The following is a 24,783-nucleotide window of genomic DNA, read 5'->3' on the forward strand; positions in this document are numbered from 1 at the left end:
TATTTTTTGTAGAGATGCTGGTAATATCTTAATTTCAGCCCATTGAGAACAATTTTGGACTTCCACCCTGTGGACCAGTAGCATAAGAAGTTTGTGTTGTTTTAAGCCACTAAGTTTGCGATTATTGTCACAGGAGCAATGGGAAATGACATCATAACTGTATCTAAAATGAGTCTTATTTCCATATTTTGGTGATGCTATTGTTTTATGTTTATAATAAAAGAATTTTTTTTACCCATCCCTTGTCATTTGGACACAGTTATCTCTGGGAAAATAAGATATAAACCTAGGGCATTCAATCTCAAGTTCCCCATCCCCCCAAAAAATCCTTTTGCTGTTGTAAAAACTGTGTACGTGTGTGTTAATTTTTTTTTTTTTTTTGAGACAGAGTCTCGCTCTGTCGCCCAGGCTGGAGTGCAGTGGCGTGATCTCGGCTCACTACAAGCTCCGCCTCCCGGGTTCATGCCATTCTCCTGCCTCAGCCTCCCGAGTAGCTGGGACTAGGTGCCCGCCACCACGCCCGGCTAATTTTTTGTAGTTTTAGTAGAGACAGAGGTTTCACCGTGTTAGCCAGGATGGTCTCAATCTCATGACCTCGTGATCTCATGACCTCGTGATCTGCCCGCCTCGGCCTCCCAAAGTGCTGGGATTACAGGCGTGAGCCACCGCGCCTGGCCTGTGTGTGTTAATTTTTTAAATGAAAGGTCAGAAGTGTTAGGCTTAACCCTTTTACCTTTTGTTTTGAGTGGACTACTGGGCCCTCTTTTATTATAGATCGTTAGTTATACAGTTTTATATTGTCCCTCTTCTTTCCCCTCCAGTCAGACAGAATCAGCCTATTTTTGTGAGATGTACCAAGGCCCTTGTGAGGATCACACTCTCCAGTTAACCACAACCCAAGATATCATGTCCTGTTCTCTGACACTGTCTGTGGAGCCTGCTGTTTGCATTTCACATCTTCTTTTCCTTCCAACATCTCCTCTTTCAACCAGACAACATAAATATGCCCATCAGTCCCCTAAGTCCACAGTTTCTGATTTAGAATGCGAAAGTCACTAGAAGCACTTTCCACGTTTCCCTAGCAGTATTGTGTAGTCACATGTAATTTAAACAGAAGGTACTCTGAGCCCTGGAAGGCTCTCAGGGACACTTCCTAGTTTTCCCCATGAAGATGGGCTCCTTCTTGACGTGTTCTGCCCAGCCCATCTATACATCACAGTCTCTGTTTTCTTCAATGATGAGTTAGGAAACAGCAAGCCAAGCCACATCCTGCTGCGGCAGTGACAGAAGCCTTTTCTCTGTTGAACATCTGCACGTGCTAAGGATTCTGTTGATCGTGAGCCACTGTTGCTTCTCCATAATCATTCTCCATGGTGACCTTCCCACACAACATGAGCAGACAGGGTTTCCTCTGCTTCTCTTCCTTTTCCATGCCACCATATTCACAATTACCAGCTTCCCTACACTGACCCTGAGCCTCTCTTCCAGGGCACTGGCACAGACTCTGCAGGGTCAACATTTCTTGGGTCTCATGAGTCCTTCCATCCCTTACCATAGTACATACTCTCATCAATTCCCACGGGACCCAACATTCTTTATCCTGCATCACAGCAGGTTCTTCTCTGTGTATCTTTCTAGTCCTGATTTCTCTATTATCTACGGAGCATCAGGAACCAACAAGGAACTGGGCCCAAAGACAGATTACATTGCTCAGAGGCAATGAACACAAACCCCCATAATATTTTCCTTACATTTGAAAATAATTGTGATGACTGTCTTGCTCTTTTAGTGCAAGACTTTAACCTAACAAAGAATTATCTGGTCAGTGTGGGAGAAATATGGCAGAAATCAGCAATTCCTCTGAGACAGGAGTGAACTTTTCTTAGTGTGGTGAAAGCAGGGTTGGTGTTTGAGTTAAAGTAGGGTGCTCTGTTGGGACCTACATCCCCTGCACAGTACCTGTTCCCAACCCTGGAGAGATTCCTGAGTCACTGCACAGAACCCTTAGGACTGAGCAGCAGAGTCGGAAAACCACTACAAGAAATATCTTTTCTCCAGGATATGTTTTTATTGGGAGAAATTGGAAGGTTGAACTTTCTTTTACATTGTTTTAAGTGCTATTTCAGAAAAAATAATTAGAAATATCTCAAAAGTCCTTCAACAGGAGAAAAAATAAATTAACTGTGATATGTTCATACAGTGGAATATCATACAACAGTAAAAAATAATGAAGTAGAGCTATATCTAGTGGCATGGAAAAATATAAAAGTATAATATTAGGCCGGGTGTGGTGGCTTACACCTGTAATCCTAGCACTTTGGGAGGCCGAGGTGGGTGGATCACCTGAGGTCAGAAGTTCAAGACCAGCCTGGCCAACATGGTGAAACCCCATCTCTACCAAAATACAAAAATTAGCCAGGCATGATGGTGGGTGCCTGTAATCCCAGCTACTCAGGAGGCTGAGACGGGAGAATCATCTGAACCCAGGAGACGGTGGTTGCAGTGAGCTAAGATCATGCCACTGCACTCCAGCCTGGGTGGCTGAGCAAGACTCAGTCTCAAAAAAAAAAAAAAATAATAATAATAATATTAATTAAAAAAAAAACACTCCAAAGACTGACATACAATGTACTGTTGTCATTTAAAGATGAAATGATTTAAAAATTTGTAAAGAAGAAAAAATCATACAATATATTTTTAAAGCTATGTAATAAAGGAATAGAAAATAGGAACCATAATCTCTGATAGTGGAAATTTCTATGAAGGAAATGGGAGCCTAGACAGGAGGACCTTGAGTATATCTGTGATGAATTTCTTATTAAAAAATCTAAAGCAAGGCCGGGTGCGGTGACTCATGCCTGTAATTCCAGCACTTTGGGAGGCCAAGGTGGACGGATTACAAGGTCAGGAGTTCGACAGCAGCCTGAACAACATGGTGAAACCCTGCCTCTACTAAAAATACCAAAATTAGCTGGGTGTGGTGGTGCGTGCCTATAATCCCAGCTACTCAGGAGGCTAAGGCAGGACAATCGCTTGAACCTGGGAGGCAGAGGTTGCAGTGAGCCGAGATCATGCCACTGCACTCCAGCCTGGGCAACAGAGCGAGACTCTGTCTCAAAAAAAACTAAAGCAAATAAGTGGTAATGTTAAGATTTGTTAATGATTTGCCATTATTATGCTCTATCCTTAAACGTATGTATAAAATATTTTACAAGAAAATATGTAAAAAATTGTTTACTATATATAAAACTATTTCAAAAAAATCATGCATACACACACATTCATATGGGAAAATCATTCTTTTTTTTTTTTTTTTTTTTTTGAGACAGAGTCTTGCTCTGTTGCCCAGGCTGGAGTGCAGTGGCGCCATCTCAGCTCACTACAACCTCTGTCTTCCAGGTTCAAGCAACTCTCCCGCCTCAGCCTCCCGAGTAGATGGGATTACAGGCACCTCGCAACACATCCGGGTAATTTTTTTGTATTTTGGTAGAGATGGGGTTTCACCATGTTGGCCAGGCTGGTCTTGAACTCCTGACCTCAAGTGATCTGGCCACCTTGGCCTCCCAAAGCGCTGGGATTACAGGTGTGAGCCACCGTGCCTGTCAGGGAAAATAATTATTAATGGAATCTATTTTAATAACTTTTTTACTTGGGAGGCTGATTAAAATTTCTTAAAATAAGCTTTAAAATAAGGTTAGTACTCACTCTGTTATTTCTTCGGGAAAAAAAAAAACAGAAGAAAACAAGAGGCAATGGAACTTACAGTTATTATAACAAAATTAATTTGAGTCACTGACCACTTGCTCTTGGGGTAAAGTAAAAAACAACAATAATGCAAAGTTTCATATAGCTTCAGAACATAAACTGATGAAAAACTTTTAAAAACAAAAGAGACAAATAAGGATCCTATCAGGTACCTGGTAAGCATCTCTAAAGGAGTGTTAAATCCCATTAAACATAAAAAACAATAATGTAATCATTAGTTTTCATTCTTTCCAGAAATAAAGTTTTAATTGCCATACTTTTGTATTTGACTACTAAATACATTTAGCATCCAAATAAACAATGGTTTTGAGAAAATGCCTTTTAGTGTTTTGTTTTTAATTGCATCTGCTGACCAATGGCTACAAAATATACAAAATGGCTTTTCAGAGGCACAATTTCCTCCAAGAGACTCAGCACCCTACCTGGGTTGGTATAAAGCTGGCTTTCCACGGTTTTGCCAATGCACTGCAGTTTGATGGCCTGCAGGGAATCATCCACATGCAGGATGGTCGGCAGACTGCCCAGGGTGTCCTGGACCAAGTTGGCTACTTCCCGGACATCAAAGAGCTTCAACAGTTCTGAGTACACGGCAGGGAAAGAGCTCAGAAACACAGCCTTAAAAAGAAGAAGACATTTAAATCAACTCCCAGATACGCCATGAAAAATATGCTGCAAAACGTCAGTGAGTTTAAGGACCGTGGCAAGTGTTTTTGAATGGTAGGAATAGAAGTATGAAATGTTTCTGTTACCTAAAGCTAAAAGGTAAATTTTTAAAAAGTGCAGCAGAATAGGACAGTTTTTGAAAAGTACAAAGCAGCAGCATAATAAAAACTGGGAAATTTTGGAAAATCACTGACATTAGCAAAAGGATTGACAAAAACCTCACAGAATCAGTGAAGTGCATCAAAACTGAATAGAAAGAATGCTCAACCAAGACCTGGATTGTAGTCAGTTATATTCATTCCTTTTGGAAGAAGCTTTCTGAAATGCTCACTTAAATCTCATTCACATTTAAGAAACCAAACACATTAATTCCTCCAAAGCACTCCATTTCTGATTTAAGAAAAAACACAGGACAGGGCATCAGAAGATCTAAGTTACACATAGTATTAGCTTTGCTTCCAATAACTCTGTGACTTTGGAAAGTTATTTGAGCACCCTTTAGTTTCATCATTTAGGCTTTAGCTTCATCTCTTGTAAAACAAAAAGATCATTACAAGAACCCTCTGGGTTGCTTCAAGATCTATTTTAAACCAAGAACTGTGTGTACAGACTAAGAACAATATTTTTATGTAAATTAAAAAAACCCGATCATCATTTTTTATGGGGAAAAAAGATGCTCACATAAAATCTCAAAGGGCATACTTAAAAAATTGGGCTAGGATTGTACATCAAAACAAACCAAGTCAGCCTTTTAAAATTCCATAAAAGGAGGGCAATGGAAGAAGAGTCGACTAGCTTCAACTGTACCTAGTCAGGGAAGGAGGCACGTGTTTCTGACATGCTAGAATTCACATGCTAGTTGGCGTACCAATGAGATCTGGCTCCATCAGAAAGTAGGTCGCGTCTACACGTGCTGATGATTCAAACACAGACTCACTCAAACTCAAATTTAAGAATTTTAGTATTTATTTATACAGCAGCAGCAAAAACATCTAGAAGAGCCAAGATCTGTTTTTGATGCCAGCGCCATCAAAATACTCCAGATGCTATAAGTCAACAGCAATGGCCCTTGGCTCTTAAAAATTATAGATTTACTTGAATATATTTAAAGTTAATAACTTGATATTCTCTGTTACAGCCTGTATTTATATAACCTTCATGTCACCCTGCAGAGAGCTGAGTCATACTGATGAAGTTAAATAAAATGAGCCCATCTTTCTGATTACTGAAAAGTCAACTAAGTTGATTTTCCTCAGGTATCCCTTAATTTATCCATTATTTATTTATTTATACATCTTGACTTCAAAAAGGCATCTGAATGTGCCTACAGTGTAAGATACACATATAATAGGATGATTAAAAAGGATAAAGAACAAGTATCTTGTGATGAGGGGAGGAAGATGGCTGTGCCAGGGCAAGCTGAGAGTTTTTACTGCAAGTGAAAATAAAAGTACAATTTAGTTTTGACCTTCCTAGTAGCCAGGACACACAGGGAAAGATAACTATTGGGAATTGTCTAGCAGGGTTTGGGGCCTCTATTCCTTCTGACATTCTTCTTCTTTTAGGGATCGTGGGTTACGGGGTGTGTGTCCATGAAATGGAAAGCTAAGAACCACTGCTGCACCAGGTGGGTTAGCCCTTAGTCCTTCCAGGACAGGGCTATCAAGAACAGTCATTAGCAAGTTGCATTTGGGGCAGGAGGACTAAATGAACCTACCCAGTAGGACCAGGATGCATACATCTGTGGGGCAGCTTCCCATCAATCCAACCCAAAGGACTGTGGGGATGGCCTCTAGAAGACAGGGTTTGCCCTGAGTTGTAGCCCACATGGAAAAAATGCAAAATGGAGCAAGAAAACCAGGTTTCTGCCTATAAGGCAGCCTAATAGTAAAGCTTGGACCAATTTAGAGCCAAATTTTATTTGGCTGTACATGTGGCAGGCAGGACTCTAAGACGACTCCCATGACCCTGTTCCCTGGTGGTGTTCCTGTGATTACATAATGTCACATGACAAAAGAGATTTTGCAGATGTAATTAAGATTACTCATCAGTTGACCTTAAAATATGGAGATTTATCCAGGTGGGCCTCACCCAATCACATGAGCTCTTAAAACAGTTTTCTCTGGCTGGTAGCAGGAGAAGTAGTCAGAGAGATTCAAAGCATGAGGAGGATCCGACATATTGTTGCTGGATTTGAGGAAGGAGCAGCCATGTGCCAAGGACTGCAAGTGGCCTCTGGCAGCTGACAGCACCTCCCCCCACTGGCTGACTGCCATCAAGGAAATGCAGACATTAGTCTTCTGAAAACAAAGAAACATTTCTGCCAATAGCATAAAAGATCATGAAAGCAAATTCATTTCCAGGCCTCCAGATAACACATGAAAGCTTACACTTTGATTTTGGCTTTAGGAGATCCTAAGGAAAGGACCCAACCAAGCCTGCCTGGAATTCTGACCTACAGCACTGTGGGCTAATAAATGAGTGTTGTTTAAAGCCATTAAGCTTATGGTCATTTGTTATACAGCAATAGAAAACTAACACATCGGATCCACTGAATTAGCGGTACTGCCTCTGCAAAGAGAGCATGGGATCAAAAGGGAACCTGGTACAGGCAGAGGTGTGTGGCATTTCTTGTCTTCCCCAAATACACAGAGGCAAAGTTCTCATTGCTTAATAAAGAAAACTAACCATTTTATCGTTTTATATGGATTTTTTCTTAGCATCAAATGAAACATCAATTATCACATCAAAATATATAGGTAAGTGATACTGCACAAAATAACAGAATGACTTCAGTAGAGTTTACAAAGATATTCAGAAACCTTATGGACACATTTACATATTATCTCTTCATTAAAAGCTGAGAGCAAAAAATATCAAATATGATTCTTTGAAGGTGCTAAAGTTGTTTCTAAAATTTGCTGTGGGATAGAGCTCAGAGAATCAAGAGCAGTGGGAGTCAGTGTGTTGAAGAGGTGAGAGCAGAGCTGCTCCACTCTGTTGTACCCCGGTGGCCCAAGCCACCTTAGGGGGACCTCCAGGATCCAGTGGTACAACTAAGGTAAAAAAAAAAGTCTCCTGAATCCCTAAGAAGAAACCATGCCTTAAGGTTACTCTTAAGAGTAAGAAAATATTTTTCGGGTGTGAATTAAGCAAGTTTCATCTCTGTAACTGATAAAGGGTAAAAAGAAAAATCTCAGGATGAAAACTCAAATTCTGAATTAGTTTTGTAGAAACAGTAAACTTCTAATAACTCTGATCTGAAGGAATGCATGGTTAGCCTGGCGGATTATCCTGCTCGAATATCAAGTGCTGTCAGCAGGGTTTAGCTAGTAGTGGGCAACTTGACACTGAGGTCTCTGGCAAGTTCCCATAGTGCAGTGATTGTACTCTTGAGTGCAAAGGCCAAAATGACATTTAAAAGAGCCTGAGTTATATCCTTGCCCAGATGGAAGATGAGTCCACCTCTATAAAGAAGAGAGGAACAAGAATAGACATCTCAACAGTCAGAAAAAATACAGCACACTATCACAGGGCTGGTGCATTCCCGGTGTTTTGCTTTCTGAACATCACATAGTACCAAATCATAACAATACTGTTAAGGATCTAATTTTGTCTCCTAATCTCCCTTTTTATGTCCCAGTTCTCAATGATTACAAGTTTCTCTAACCTCTAGGGCATGGTAAGAGGCTGCTTCTCCTTCTGACAGGTTTTTAACCAAGTCATTAGAATTAAAAGCATACAAGAAGAATCAAGAAAGTACAGGGAAAATATTCAGAATTACCTCATGGAACATATTCAAGGCCATGCTATTTGGGAAGTAGATGGATCCTGTTCTTAAAAAAAACATGTGGGGCTACTTCCGGTAATGGAGTTTGGCAGCAGCAGCTCTGCACTGGTCTTAAAAGATCAGTCCCAGGATGATTAGGGTCAAGTTCAATAAAACAAAACAACATGTAGCTTAGCTGAGTCCAATATAATGATTCTCAAGTTGCCAGATTAAAATGCAGTGAGAAGCTTGGGGAAAAGAACTGCAAAAGATTGGCCCTAGTGAAATTCCTTCCCCAGGGCTGGTGGTGACAGCATGTCCAATCGTCAGTATGTGTTCTGGTAACTGGAAATGAAGCTGATGCAAACCAATAGCCTCTCCATGCGGAGAGAGAAGGGAAAGGCAACCCACTTCTGCTCAGCTGGTACGCAGAAGGTAGGGGAATTTTAAAAGTCTACTCATAAAGTTGGTTAAGCTACAAATATAAACTGGAGCAAATGACTTCTGATGGAGAAAACATTTGATTACGCTGCTGTGTAAAAATAAATAAACTGCACTTATCGTTTTCTTCTATTCAGCATAGATGAAAAGAAATTACCTGTGACTGAGATAATGCTCCAGACCCTTTGCTCTCTTGCGAAAGAAAGAAACGGACTGACATGAGAAGCTCCTGAATGCAGCAGCGGAACTCCTCTTCGTTTTGCCCACCAGTGGCAAGGGAAAACAGCCTTCGAGATTGAACTATATACTTAAAAATGTATTCTTGTGCCTTAAAAATACAATTTTTAAAAGTTAGCTTCAAAGGAGACAAAGAGTATTTATTTAGCAATGACACGGCATAAAAACCATGGTATGGCATTAAACTTTTACATTATTCATGTAGACACCAAGGCCTTGTGAGGCTTTTTTGAACAGTATTTACTTTAAGGGGGAACAGCCACTTTTCTCTGATGCCTAATGAGAGAAAAAAAATTTAAAAACACTTTACATTTAAAAGAAATTTAAAAGAAATAGAATTTTAATAGAAAATTTAAAAACACTTTAGCCAGGCACGGTGGCTCACGCCTGTAATCCCAGCACTTTGGGAGGCCGAGGCGGGTGGATCACCTGAAGTCAAGAGTTCGAGACCAGCCTGACCAACATGGAGAAACCCCATCTCTACCAAAAATACAAAACTGGACAGGCATGGTGGCCCATGCCTGTAATCCCAGCTACTTGGGAGGCTGAGGCAGGAGAATTGCTTGAACCTGGCAGGCGGAGGTTGTGGTGAGCAGAGAATGCACCATTGCACTCCAGCCTGGCCAACAAGAGCGAAATTCCATCTAAAAAAAATAATTAAAAAAAAAAACATTTTATCATTCTGGAGTATGATGAACACTAAGTGTTTTTGACCCTCAGATGTTTTTTAAATTTAGTCAACAAAAAGATAACTGTTTTTTTAAAATAATTTTGTTTTGACAGGTAGTACTCTTGCCACTTAGCATTTTACCTTCAATCAGCCCAAAATTACAAACGTATAATTCACAAAATGCTATTTTATAAAATATATACATCATCTACTTAAATCTACTGACACCAAATAGGATGGTCCTCAACAACAGGAATCAGAAGACTACCAGGGCTGTTACTGGACAATTCCTTTAAGAATTTGTACTCTTTTTCAACATGGTTGCAAGTAAGGGATTAGTATCTCCACAGACAACTGAGCATATAGTGCCCAGCGATGTGGGCAGTGTTAAGCCACAAGACCCAGTAAAGCCTTAGGTTTTCCTCATTATAATCCCTGCTAAGCCACCCTATTTGCTCTTAAAATTTAACATAAATGGTTCTCTGATGGTCTCTGTCAGGTTGGTGGAAGCAAGAGCCAGGAACTTCTAAGCTTAACTGCCCCTATATAGACTTCTCTCATAAACCCTCCCTCTCCTGCTCATCTTAGACTTCACTTCAAGTGCTCTCCAGCCCAGAGGAACAAGGATTCAATCCTGAACAGTTTCCAGTAGACTACCCTGGCAAAGCCCCCTTCAAATTTCATCAGCTCTCAAGCAGTCACAAACTGATTAAGATCCTTGAATTGGAATGTCAGTAATACATCATCACCCATTACTGTCTGTGTAGAGGAACCAATTAGTTTAAGCATCAGCATGCAACAGCTTTGTTAGACTCTGCTGTTATCAACAGCATGTTATCACCTTCAGCACCTCCTGGATATGCTCTTGACGCTCTGCTTCTGTGATCCGGTCCACGTACCATTTGAGCACTTTGATGAGATCTCTAAAATACAGGGGAAAATGTGCAGAATGTAAAACTGGTCTAATTCTCAATTAAATGCCAACAAATCCAACGCTTAACTGTATCATGAGGAGGTTTCTTTTCCCATCAGTTCTCACATTTTCCTGTCAATCTGCTGTATAATAATTTTACTAAATCTGCAGATCAACACTGCCACCCTTTTCGAAGCTTAAGAGAGAAACAACACTCAATCTGGACATATTCCATAGCCCTGCTGTTTCTGGTAATGCCTCCAAATGGGTGAACACAAATATTGGAGAAAAGGACTCTGGCCAACCAAGTGCCTGGCAGTGTGACTGCCATGGTCAATACTGTAAAACTGCTCATTGGGATTTCTTTCCCAGTGACCACGTAAACAGCTGGATGCAATATCATTAGGCTGCAGGCAAAACGGGGTGGGAAGGAGGGATGGAGACAATGCCTCCCCACTGCTATGCACACCTTATGGATTTATCAAGCCAATTTTCTGACCCATGAGAAGAACCTGGCTTATGTCAATATGTGCCTTAGGAGAATTTCTAGAAAGGCCAAGGTATTTTTTTTTTCCTGTTTTGAAAAAATGTAAAAACAACAGCCCACAACTCTCAAGATGACAGTCTTACACCTTGAACTTTTGGTCAGTTCTTGGTTTCTCTTTTTTCTTTTTCTTTTTCTTTTCTTTTTTTTTTTTTTTTGAGACAGAGTCTTGCTTTGTCACCCAGGCTGGTGTGCAGTGGCTTGGCTCACTGCAACCTCTGCCGCCCTCCTGGGTTCAAGCAGATTCTTCTGCCTCAGCCTCCCAAGCAGCTGGGATTCAAGTATGCACCACCACGCCCAGCTAATTTTTGTATTTTTAGTAGAGGCCCAGTTTCACCATGTTGGTCAGGCTGGTCTTGAACCCCTGACCTCAAATGATCTGTCCACCTTGGCCTCTCAAAGTGCTGGGATTACAGGCATGAGCCACTGTGCCCAGCCAGTTCTTGGTTTCTAGGAAACAGTTTACCCAGCAATGTTTCTCTGGGTCAGGGGAGAATACTTGGATGTGCCAGCAGGTAGATGTTGGTGGAGTGCTATTTTTTAAGATAACATGCCAGTCAGTTTCTGATCACCCCCAGCCTAAGAGGATTCCACAAGCCTTATTTGTCTTTTTAAGATCCTGCTTTCCTGGCCAACCAGAAGTGTGAGAAATTATACTCTTGTTTTCTAGCTTCCAAAGACAATTTAACTTGGAAGCAGTGACCTCCTCACACTAGGGCCCAAATTGTTAGGCTGAGTGGGCCGATGTTTCAAAACTATTCCTGCGGTTGCATCTTACTCTCAGCAAAAAAATCACACTGATGAAGTGTCAAGTCTAACAAAAATACCTTCATTCATTTCCATGTTGGAGATGTCGATCTTAACCTGTCATGGCTGGGAATATCCAAGTAAACAGGATCAAATGCTTATCTGATAACCTATTAACCTTTATATATTACATAGATGGGGGAAGGATATCAACCTGATTTCATGCTTTTTAAACTCACCTCAGGGAACAGTCAGGCATGTGCATGCCCATAGGTGCTTAAGGTATAAGGTAGAAATATGGGAGAACAGCAAGGACCATATTGGACTGGGAGACAGATGATGGGGTACACTCCACGGCTATTTAAGCAGTTATTTGTCGAACTAAAAGAGAGAAGCTGTGGCCTCTGGCAATTATCAACTATGTTGAGAGGAGGCAGGCACTAGCCAAAGCATAACATTATTCATAACTTTTCAGCACCACCTGAGCCGGTAGAAAAGGAGGAGCAGTTAAAATAGCAGCTCCTATCAAAGAGTAGATCCCAATGACTAAATTGCCTGAGGCCAGGGACCAGGTCTTCACAACATCAGCATAAAGTACAGTGCCTGGCAAGCAGCTGGCACTCAGTAAATCCTAACATAAATGAATGGATGACTTTCAGCAGGTGTGAAGGAAAAGGTTGTTTTCCATTCATATTTCTGTCTTATGAACACTTATAATCATCAGGGAGTACAGTGATGAAGTGGGACTCTTAACAGCCAAAGTGAGATAACCAGACATTTTAGACCAAAGAATATCCAGTGAAACAGAGACAAGAAGGAAAGACTTTATATTTTAGGGCTCAGGAATAGAATTCAGGAGGTTTTTTTCCCTTTTTAATCAAAATAAGTTCTAGCCATTTAAAAATGGTGTGTTAGCAGGGAAGAGACTATCTCAAGAGACACTTCTGTAGTGCTCCATTTCTTCCTACACTCCCTTTTAAATTTTCCTATATCGCCTCTTCTGCTGAGAAAAGCTTGAAAGGAACCACTTCTGAACTAATTACAAGATACAGGGCCTTACCTGTATGCAAGTGCCCCAGCAAAATGACTCTCAATGTAAGTGTCCATTACAGGTTTAAAATGATGAAATTTGCTATCTTGCAGCAAATTTATTATGTGAACCTAAAAAAAGAAAATTGAGCTTTATAAAACCAAATGCAAATCAAGGTTTTCCTTTTTTTTTTTTGCTTCTTTTTAAAATGAACTCTTATATTATTAAGCGCATGTTTCTGAACCAGCTTCATGAAAGTCAAGATTGAGAGACAAAACAGTTAAAATACAATTAAGGGAATTTGAACTTACCAAAGAATCAAACACTTTAGACCCATATTTTTGGGAATTTTCATCTAAAATTCCAAATAAGGTATCCAGTGTATCCTGCAGAAACTGTTAGATAAAGAAGTAGCAAATGAGTAAATAAGATACTATCTGTCTTTTTCCTCCAAATGTTCTTTATTCTATGAATCTCTGCAAGGAAAATAGTAATGAAATACTATATACCTTTACTATCTCTGAGCCATCAATTTCTTTTAATTTAGAGAGACAGCCAGTGATCTTGTCTGGGTGGGTTCTCCATTTCAAAAGATCAAGCATATCACCTTTCAAAACAGAAAAGGAAGATTAATTGCCTTAATAGAGAACAGGGCCTCACATGAAAGCGTTCTCTAGTAAAAGTAAAATTCTTAACACATGTGGATCCCCTCTCCTAGCCACTCAAGTTGCAGGCTCCCACAAATTATGACTAGCCCTCTCTAGGATGGCATTTATTTCACTGTATTCTGTTTCCTCCCCACTGCTCTTGACTTACAAACTCCTACCCATCCTTTAGTCCTCAGGTCGGATGTTGCTTCATTTTGGAAGCGTTTCCTGAAATCTCGAGCTAACTGTCCCTTCTACATGCTTCCACATCACAGTAGCACTTACAAATCCTTACAAATCAGGCAGGTGACAAATATTTGTTGATTAATTTTTCTGCCTCCTCCTGGAAAGATGAGAGTTTCTTGAGGGCTGGGAACCTGCTTTATTCCCGTTTGGGTGTCCAGCACATAGCACTCTGCCTAGCAACCAACTCCACCCAGCAACAAAGGTCTTCTTGGCAATGTGACCCAAATCTTGCAGACTAAAAGAATGATAACAGGCCCAGTGATTTCTCAGATCATCCAGGGAGCTCTCAACCTGAGAAGAGCAGCTCCTGGACTCCACAGGCCATCTTTCATCCCAGAGTCCAGGTAAGCACAGGGCCCAGCTCTTTAACCCTTTCCTAAACAGACATGAGGGCCTTGGTCCAGCAGGTCCTCAGAGAACCTCTTCACCTGGGGAGGGAATAAATTTATCTTTCTTGGGCAGAAGTTACAAAGGCTCTGGGAGATGGTCTCCATGCATTATTAGTCTCCAAAGCATGCAGGGAGAGGTGGCATCTGGAGGCCAATGAATGCAGTGAGAACTGAAGGCTCGCGTGTGCCGAGCACGCACAGGGCAGCGGGACCTGGTAGAACTGGCCTCAGGGCTCGGTGGAGTTGCCAGACTAGACTGGCCGGGAGAGGAGCCAGGACAGAATTTCCAGGCAGAGAAGCAGGAAATTTACTTCAAATCACTTGTTTTAGCAGAAACCCAAAAGGGACTTTCTGAGAAACAGAAAGATGATGAGGGAACAAAAACTCCAAACCCCCCAAACCAAGGAAGTAGGTAAGATGAGAAAGAAAGAGAATATAGAGAACAGAAGTGAGAAAAAGCATTAAGAATCTCAAGGAGAAACAGAAGCAAGCTCCACCAAAGCCAGATTCAAGAGAAAAACCTCACAAAGGATTTACTATTAATAGTAAGGAATTCAGTACCAAACAGGAATGTTTATCTGCAACAAACATGGGTAAGAGGAGGAGGAGGAGGAATTAGAATGAGAAAAATAAAGAGATTTTAAAAATACTGACTTTGAAAAAGAGATGTATGATGTTTTCATAACCAAAAACCCTGAAAATGTTGACTATTCAGATGTAATTCAGACATCCTGGGGTATGACTGAAACCTTTTAAAACTGATTGGTTATATTTGGCATATCAGATATTTCCACAGAGTGAGACTCAGGGCGACAAAGGCAAAGCCCTATTGTTCTCCCCAGTTTGCTGCTTCCCTCCTACCTACTTCCTACTTCCTGCATCTCACTTCAGGAGGCCTCCCCACCCTGGCATCTTCTCTTTCATAATCCCTCGTGCATTTCCCCTGCCATTCACTCCTCACTTCCCACTCCACCCCCATCCCAGCTCTCACTCCTCCTTTGTGTTCTCTTTCCCTTCCTTTAAAGTGAGGCAGTTACAGGGGCCATCAGGACCCTGCTCAATGTGAGGAGTGTGGGGAGGAAGGAGGTGGCTATGCTGGCTACCAAGTGGCAGCAGTGGAGAATGAGGACTAGGGCCCATTTAAGTAGGGCTGGAAAACAGATTACAGGGGTCCAGAAAATGAGTCAGGATGAGCCTGCCCATCCTCCCTGCAAAAAGGCTGATGAATCTCTACACTGCTCATGATGGAGCATGTGGAAAAGCCCAGTAGTTATGTCCATCTGGATGTAATTAATCATGTATGCAAAATACTTCAAGTTCAGGCAAAATTGCTGTATCCTAGCTTTTTGCTTTTGCCATCTGAGGATGTTAGTTGCAAATTAGGAGCTATAACCTATCACAGAAAATAGCAATTTCTACATTCCATTCAACAGGCATTTACTAGGTGTATATTATGTACCTAACTTATCAAGAGCTATAAAATAGGAGGATGCCATGACCCCTAATCCTCCGAACCTTAAAATCTCTACCTGTTCTGGCAGTCACAGGTGCCCAGCGTAGTGCTCTGACCTTGGTACACTGTCCATGTTGGACAACGCAAAGCGTGTGCAGACAGACACACTTTGGGAATTCTGAAATGCAAATTTGCTCTAGGAAACTGCTCCTAGAGACCATATCACTTAGTAAATGCTGAATTGTAGTAGAAATAAGATTTGTATATTTTCCACGTCAAGAAAAATGAATACATAGCAATTTAATTCCAATTTGGAACTAGATTACTTCGACACAAAGATGTGTGTTTAGCATGTAAATTTCAGAAAGACCAACTAACTTCCTTCCTCCTTCCCATCTCTTGAAACATGCATTTCCTGGCTCATTTGAGCCATTTCTCATTGACAAGGTTAATCAAAGCCAAAATAATAATGAAACACTTATCCATCTCCAAAGATGAGCCAATCATTGCATGGAATTCTGATCCCACTTTCCACATAGTGAGATGTTTAATATAATTATTTCATAAGTTGTTTTTTACTCATATTTACCTGAAAATGTTCTCTACTTTTAAAAAGTAGCAACTTCTAATTTTCAGGATTTGTTTCTGTCTTATTTTCATAATTGTGTCTAACATCCTAAACTCTACAACTAGCACAAATTCAGTACATAGGACCAAATATTTTGATGGAAGAGAATCTATTATTAGGTTTACCTGTGTGGTAGGCAGAATAATGGCCTCAAGAACCTGTTCCAAGAATCAGGAGGGATTATGTTTCCCTCACACAGCAAAAGAAGACTGTACAGATCTGACTAAAGATCTTAAAATAGGGAGATTACACTGGATTATCCAGCTCAATGTAATCACAAGCATCCTTAAAAGATGTAAGATGGTCACAGTCAGAGAGATGTGAAGATGCTATGCTTCTGACTTTGAAGATGGAGGAAGGGGCCATAGGCCAAGGAATGCAGGTGGCTTCTAAAGCTAGGAAGGGTAAGAAAATGGATTCTCTCCATTCCAGGGGGAATGCAGCCCTGCTGGCACCTTGATTTTAGCCCAGTGGAACTGACTTTGTATATTTGACCTCCAGAACTGCAATATACTAAATCTGTATTGTTTTAAGCCAGTAAGTTTGTGGTAGCTGTTACAGCTGCAATAAATAAGTAATACAACCCCCAAAATATTCTATTGGGGAAATTCAGTTAAACATGAATGCAAACTCTACTACCCACACACACCTAATCCACATAGAATAAATAAAAATTTCTGTTTAAGGATCTCAATAAGAGGTTGATTTTATTATCTTCATAACTTCTATGGGGGTAAACTGGCCCCATAAAAAAAATACTTGAGGTTTGGTAAATGCTTTATAATCATTTATTGAGTTATGCCAATGGAGGTTTTATTTCAGTAAAATTAACTACTGAATGCTGATGAAACCTGGTATAACATATCTTAACTTGGTGTCCTATATAAATACAGTAGCAATGCATGTTGAAATTGAGAGGTGTTTTAAAAAAGGTCAAAATTTTGATGTTACATTTTCTTTTTTTCTGAGACTATGATCTAAAAGAAGAAATATTTCCTTCTACAAATGCTGTTCTCTGACACAGAAGAAGGAACTAAGAAAGAACGAATAACAAGCACACCTGTTTAGGCACAGGTTTTTATGAGACACAATACCTCATTATAAAGTGATTCTTCTCAACATAATGAATATAACTATTTAATATAGCATTCAGGGTGCTAGCCAGAAGTCTTATATGACAACGATAAAAAACTCAAAAATGTTTAATTTACTTCCTTCATTACAGAAGATGTTTTCATAGCAATTTGCCAAGGAGAAGAGCTTGCTTTGTTAATCATAACTTGCTAAACAATCACTGACATAAAAAGTAATGCTAGAACTGAAAAGCAATATGCATCTAATTAAACAAAAAACAGCCTTTATTCTAAAGCCTGCAATTAGCACTGTTTATGGAGCTATAAAACACGAGATTAAGGTGTTGGTATTTTCGTTTTTTTTTTTTTTTTCAAAGCATCTGGGTTTTGATGGTTTATTTGAAAAGTTGTGTACTTGTTTTTCAATACTGGGATAATTTTGAAGTCCTTCTTAAATGACATGCATTCAACAGGTCACTGGGTCACATTTGTTTCCATTTTACTAGAAATCACAAATGGAAGGATCAATAATTTTTCTAAAGTTCTTAACTATCACTTTGGTGTTTACTGAATATGCTTACCAAAATATACATGATTACTAGGTACTAGGGCTTTCAAATAAAACATTATACATTACCATTTTGTGTGAGTTTTGTGGAACAGAGAAAAGATGTAATACAAAAGGACTCCTTTGTGGCCTTCATGGCTTGATTATTATTCCCAAGGAAAATGCCCTTGGAAAAGGGAAGTTTGAGGTAGCGGGTAGTATCCTGAAGATTTGTGTTTTCTTCACACTGTTAAAAATATTAAAAAAAAACATAAGGGAAGGGGAAGAGATCTCATAAGAATTATTAAGCGTAATTTATATTACTAGTGTTTATAAACTGGGAAACATTCCAAACAGTATTACAAGTAGAATTTGTTTTTTAAATAAAATGCAAAAAAACTGTATAAAATAATTAAGCATAGACTTTTGGACTAAGTTTAATTTGAGTTTGCATCCCAGCTCTGTAACTTCCCATGTGAGTGACCATATCAAATCAAATTATTTAACCACACACTGTTTCCGTTATCTTCTCTAAAATCTCATTGTGTTGTCATAAGAATTAGGTTATATAAAGCCTTTAACACAGTCCTGATACCTTGAAAATGATCAATAAATCATATTTGCAGTGACCATAGTATTTTTTTCAAAAACACTTAAATTCTTCCAACATCTCATCTGAGGCAGCTGTTAAACACTCCCTTACTTTGAAAACTGGCAATTAAAAGAAAAGATATTTCAGGTATTATAATCTGAGAGTCCTACTATGTGAGGGAAATCTCTACTTTCATAGAAAACGCCAGCCTACACATGTAAAAGCAATTACAGATTTAGAAAATATAATTTCATATCCCTACTGTAATTATTTTAGTCAAGGATTGTTGCTTAGTGCTAAAACCAGCAGAATTGTTGAGGAATCGGATGTTCATATGATGCCAATGTAGCACCATACAGATTACTTCCTACTGGCAAGAAGACAAATATAACTGCATGTGGGGGAATCGAGCTGTCATTACACCAATGCAGGGCAATGCAAAGACACATATCATCATCTACAATGCATTCTTACCAAAAGTGCTGAACCCCAGTCCATCACATCTAGATTCAACTTCCATATCATAGGAAACACAAGAGATAGAGCAACATGTTGAGCAACACTACAGGGAAGAAACCAGAGAATCCAAAAGATGGGGGTTTTCTGTAAGATGCCTGGTCTTATCTCTTTAAGTGAGTGTTGCCAAAAAAGGAATTGTTCTAGATTAAACAACACTTAAGAAATAGATAGCCAGATGCAACATATGGTCCCAGATTTGAACAAACCTGCTGATGTGTCCGACTTTTTAAAAATCTGTACATTGACTAAGTTCCACATGAGATAAAAAATGCAGTGATCAGAAAATCATTAACTGAAAATTGGTAGATTAAAAATAAATATGAAGCAGACCAAGATGATGGAATAGAAGCCTACACTGCTCATTCTCCTGTGCCAACCCCAGAACACCAAATTTTCACAACAGTCTGCACAAAGAAAAGCACTATCACAAGAACCAAAAATCAGGTGAGCAATCACAGTACCTGGTTTTAACTTCATATCCCTGAAAAAGGTGTTGAGGAGGGCAGAAGAGACAGTTCTGAATCTCCAATGCCCTCTCCCATCTCCCACCCCCTCCCCCATCCCCCAGCAGTAGCTATGCAGCATGGAGAAAGAATCTGTGCAAGTTTGTAGGATAATGCAGTGACTTGGGGGCTTTACATTGAACTCACTGCTGTCCTGCCATTGAGTAGAAAATAAAGCTGTTCTGGGCTCACAGTGGCCATGCAAGGAGGGAGCATTGAGACCAGCCCTAGCCAGAAGAGACTCACCATCTCAGCAGCTGGAACTTGAGTTTCTTGGCAAGCCTTGTTACCATGGGCTGAAGTGCTCTGGGGTCCTAGGTAAACTTAAAAGGCAGTCTAGGAGACAAGGACAGCAATTCCTAGACAACTCCTAGTGCTAGGCTGGGCTTAGAGTCCATGGACTAGGGTAGCATGTGACCTAGGGAGACACCTGCTCGGGTGAGTAAGGGAATAGTAAATCTGGCACCATCCCTCCCCCAACCCCAGGCAGTGCAGCTTGCAGCAACAAAAGTGACCCCTTCTTTCTGCTTGAGGAGAGAAGAATGAAAAGTAAAGAGGACTTTGTTTTGCATCCTGGTTACCAGCTCAGCCACAGTAAGATAGGGCACTGGGCAGAGTCATGAGGCCTCCATTCCAGGCTTAGATGACATTTCTACACCCATCCTGGGCGAAAAGGGAGCCAACTTCCTTGAAGGGAAGGACTCAATCCTGGCAGGATTCATCCCTTGCTAACTAAAGACCCCTTGGGCCCTAAATAACCAGCAGTGTTACCCAGGGAGTATGCTGCAGGGCTTGGGCTCTGAGATGTCCTGGCTTCATGTGTGACTCAGCACATTCCCAGCTGTGATGATTACAGTGAAAGACTCCTTCTGTTTGAGAGAAGCAGAGGGAAAAGCAAAGGGGGCTTTGCCTTGTACCTTAGGTACCAGCTCAGTCACAGTGGGGTAGAGCACCAAGTAGGCTCTTGGGGTCCCCCAATACAGGCCTAGGCTCTTGGACAGCATTTCTGGACCTGCCCTGGATGAGAGGGGAGCAGGGTAAGTCTCAGGTCTCGCAGCATTCACCACAAGCTCAAACAGATAATTCAAAATAGCTGTTTTGAAGAAAGTCCGAGAAATTCAAGATAATACAGAGAAGGAATTCAGAATTCTATGAGATAAATTTAACAAAGAGATTGAAATAATTAAAAAGAAGCAGAAATTCTAGAGTTGAAAAATGCAATTGACATGCTGACGAATGCATCAGAGTGTCTTAACAGCAGAATTGATAAAGCAGAAGAAAGAATTGGGAAGCTTGAAGACAGGCTATTTGAAAATACACAGTCAGAGGAGACAAAAGAAAAAAGAACAGAAAACAATGACGCACTTCTACAATATCTAGAAAATAGCTTCAAAAGTGCAAATCTAAGAGTTATTGGCCTTAAAGAGGAGGTAGAGAAAGAGATAGTGCTAGAAAGTTTCTTTGAAGGGATAATAACAGAGAACTTCCCAAACCTAGAGAAAGATATCAGCATTCAAGTACAAGAAGGTTACAGAACACCAAGCAGATTTAACCCAAAGAAGACTACCTCAAAGCATTTAATAATCAAACTCTGAAAGGTCAAGGATGAAGAAAGGATCCTAAAAGCAGCAAAAGAAAAGAAACAAATAACATACAATGGAGCTCCAATACATCTGGCAGCAGACTATTGGGTGGAAATCTTACAGGCAAAGAGAGTGTGGCATGACACCTTTAAAGTGCTAAAGGGGAAAGAAAAACAAACAAAACAAAACCTTTACCCTAGAATAGTACATCCAGGGGAAAAATATCCTTCAGGCATGAAGGAGAAATAAAAATCTTCTCAGACTAACAAAAGCTGAGGGATTTCATCAACACCAGACTTGTCCTACAAGAAATGCTAAAGGGAGCTCTTCAATCCGAAAGAAAAGGATGCTAATGAGGAAGAAGAAATCATCTGAAGGTACAAAACTCACTGGTAATAGTAAACACACAGAAAAACACAGAATAGTATAACGCCGTAATTGTGGTGTGTAGAATACTCTTTACTTAAGCAGAAAGACTAAATGATGAACCAATCAAAAAGAACAAAACTGGAGGAATCACATTACGTTACTTTGAATTCTACTACAGAGCTATAGTAACCAAAACAGCATGGTACTGAAATAAAAGCAGACACAAAGACCAATGGAACAGAACAGAGAACCCAGAAACAAATCCACACACCTCCAGTGAACTCATTTTCAACAAAGGTGCCAAGAATATACATTGAGGAAAAGAGTCTCTTCAATAAACGGTGCTGGGAAAACTGGATATCCATATGCAGAAGAATGAAACTTGCTCCTATCTCTCACTATATACAAAAAGCAAATCAAAATGGATTAAAAATTAAATCTAAGACCTCAAACTACGAAACTACTGTAAGAAAACATCAGAGAAACTCTCCAGGACAGCGGTCTGGGCAAAAATTTCTTGAGCATCCCCACGAGCAGAGGCAACAAAGGCAAAAATGGATAAATGGGATCACATCAAGTCAAAAAGCTGCACAGCAAAGGAAATAATCACCAAAGTGAAGAGACAACCCACATAATGGGAGAAAATACTTGCAAACTACCTATTTGATGAGGGATTAATAACAGAATACATAAAGAGCTCAAACAACTCTCTAGGGAAAAATCTAATAATCCAATTGAGAAATGGACAAAATATTTGAATAGACATTTCTCAAAAGGAGATATACACATGGCAAACAGGCATATAAAAAGGTGCTCAACATCACTGATCATCAGAGAAATGCAAATCAAAACTACAACGAGATATCATCTCACCCCAGGTAAAATGGCTTTTATCCAAAAGACAGGCAATAACAAATGCTGGCAAAGATGTGGAGAAAAGGGAACCCTCATACACTGTTGATGGGAATGTCAATTAGTATAACCACTATGGAGAACAGTTTGGAGGTTCCTCAAACAACTATAAAGAGAGCTACCATGTGATTTGGCCATCCGCCTGCTGGATATATATTGAAAAGAAAGGAAATCAATATATCAAAGAGACATCTGCACTTCCATGTTTGTTGTGTAGCACTGTTCACAATAGCTAAGACTTGGAAGCAACCTAAGTGTCCATCAACAGATGAATGGATAAAGAAAATGTGGTACATGGATACAGTGGAGTACTATTCAGCCGTAAAAAAGAATGAGATCCTGTCATTTGCAACAACATGAATGGAACTGGAGGTCATTATGTTAAGTGAAATAAGCCAGGCACCAAAAGACAAACATTGCATGTTCTCACTTTTTTTGTGGGATCTAAAAACCACAACAGCTGAACTCATGGAGATGGAGAGTAGGGGATGGCTACCAGCGGCTGGGAAGGGTAGTGGGAGGTGACAGGGAGGTGGGGATGGTTAATGGGTACAAAGGAGACAGAAAGAGTAAGACCTAGTATTTGATAACACAACAGGGTGACTATAGTTAACAATAATTTAATTGTACATTTAAAAATAACTAAAATGTATAATTGGATTGTTTGTAATACAAGGGATAAATGCTTGAGAAGATGGATACCCAATTTTCCATGATGTGATTATTATGCATTGCATGCTTATACCAAAATATCTCATATACCCCATTAGTATAATCACCTACTATGTACCCACAAAAATTAAAAATGAGAAAAATTGTATAGTGTATTATAATATCATTTGGGTAAAAAAATCCACACAGAATATCTGGATGATATACACTAAGGAGCTAATAGTTAACATCAGCTGGGTAATGAGAATATGGCATTTTATTTTATTTTGGTTTATCTGTATACTGATTTTAATGCTGTGATAATAAAGGTGATTTTAAATTAAAATTTTGAGGAAAAATTGTAACAGATATACAGCTGGTATGCTCAGATGATTCTGATTATACATTTAAAAACTTGTATTAACTTTATTCTTATGAATTTGTTCAAATATTTTCAAGGCTACTGCCCTAGTAACAGGTAGGAGTTTAAGCACAGAATCCCTTTAGTGTTCTAGACTATTCTGTGTGACTCACAATTTTTTTTTACTTTTTTTGAGACTGAGTTTCACTCTTGTCACCCAGGCTGGAGTGCAATGGTGCGATCTCGGCTCACCACAACCTCTGCCTCCCGGGTTCAAGCAATTCTCCTGCCTCAGCCTCCCAAGTAGCTGGGATTACAGGCATGCACCACCATGCCCAGCTAATTTTGTATGTTTAGTAGAAACGGGATTGCTCCATGTTGAGGCTGGTCTCGAACTCCTGACCCCAGGTGATCCACCTGCCTCGGCCTCCCAAAGTGCTGGGATTACAGGCGTGAGCCACCATGCCTGGCTACATTTTTAATAATAAATATTTAGGAAAGACCTCTCTAACAAGTTTAGAGAAACAGAATCAGAATATGACAAGATGTTCTAATACACCTGCCCAGTAACAGAAACACCAATATAAACATAATAAACAGCCTCTATACTTCTCTTTTAATATTACAACTCCAAATCGTTTCTTTTACTACTGCAAAGTAATTCATATAGACAGAAGAATGCATAAAACATACATATATGGTTTAAAGAATAATTATAAAGTGAATACTTCAAATGCTTTCTTCAGGAAAAGTGTTTAGGCAAAGTAATGTTCTGGAACCCTAGATCACTGACCCCCTCCCCTCAATCTCATCCCCGGCAAGTCAAAGCATGAGGGCAGCACCCCACATTCACCCTATCTGGTCTATAGTGTTGGAAACATCCTTTGATCTCTCATCTGTATCCTGATTTGGGTTCCATATGTCTAACCACCACTTCCTAGTGTGACTAAGTCTCATGCCAAACCCAGCCCAGACACTCTGTCCTGCTATTTCCAGGCCTCCTCCTCAGGATTTGGAGCCTGCCCTGGTCTAGTATGATCCATCTGTTCACAGAAATTCTGTCCCTGTAAACATATCTCTTATTAACTCTCCTCCCCCTAACTGCCTGCCATCTCTGCAGCACTTCTGCAGCCTCTTGGAATTCCTGCTTGATATCCCATGTAGCTCAACTGGTTGCCATGGGATGGACCACTTGTATGAGTGAGGGTGTGATGGCTGAGCTGTATCCTTAGTGTGTATTATGAATAGAAGACTTGGCTGCTTTTCCATGGGCCAGGAAAAGGTGATGTGGTCAGGTCAGTTCCACCAAGCCTTCATTCTCACTTCTCCCCCAGCCTGGAGGGTCCAAGACCTCAGCATCTGAGTCTGTCTGAGTTATGACATCTTGATAGCTTCTTACAAGCTAAACTCTATCACCCTTGCTCAAGTATAAAATATAATAAATATGAACAATACTCTGGACATAAAAGTTATTTCAAGAGCTTTCGGCAAGAACACTGGGGTGTGTGTAAGAGAGATGGGGGTAGCAGGA

The 24,783-nt window shown here is 40.1% G+C and overlaps 1 protein-coding gene across 7 annotated transcripts in view; it reads right to left on the reverse strand.

The window, feature by feature from the left end:
• DOCK4 (dedicator of cytokinesis 4) overlaps positions 1-24,783 on the reverse strand; it is a 467,247-nt gene that overhangs the window by 133,775 nt on the left and 308,689 nt on the right. For all 7 annotated transcript variants that reach the window (XM_055347229.2, XM_031012977.3, XM_055347227.2 and 4 more), the window contains exons 17-23: positions 17,853-18,009; positions 13,289-13,386; positions 13,091-13,174; positions 12,810-12,910; positions 10,387-10,468; positions 8,796-8,966; positions 4,188-4,380 (exon numbers count right to left, since the gene is read on the reverse strand). In XM_055347229.2, coding sequence (XP_055203204.1) covers positions 4,188-4,380; positions 8,796-8,966; positions 10,387-10,468; positions 12,810-12,910; positions 13,091-13,174; positions 13,289-13,386; positions 17,853-18,009 — 886 coding nt within the window. The remainder of the gene's footprint in view (positions 1-4,187; positions 4,381-8,795; positions 8,967-10,386; positions 10,469-12,809; positions 12,911-13,090; positions 13,175-13,288; positions 13,387-17,852; positions 18,010-24,783) is intronic.

Source organism: Gorilla gorilla, chromosome 6, assembly GCF_029281585.2.
Source record: "Gorilla gorilla gorilla isolate KB3781 chromosome 6, NHGRI_mGorGor1-v2.1_pri, whole genome shotgun sequence".
Lineage (NCBI taxonomy): Eukaryota > Metazoa > Chordata > Mammalia > Primates > Hominidae > Gorilla > Gorilla gorilla.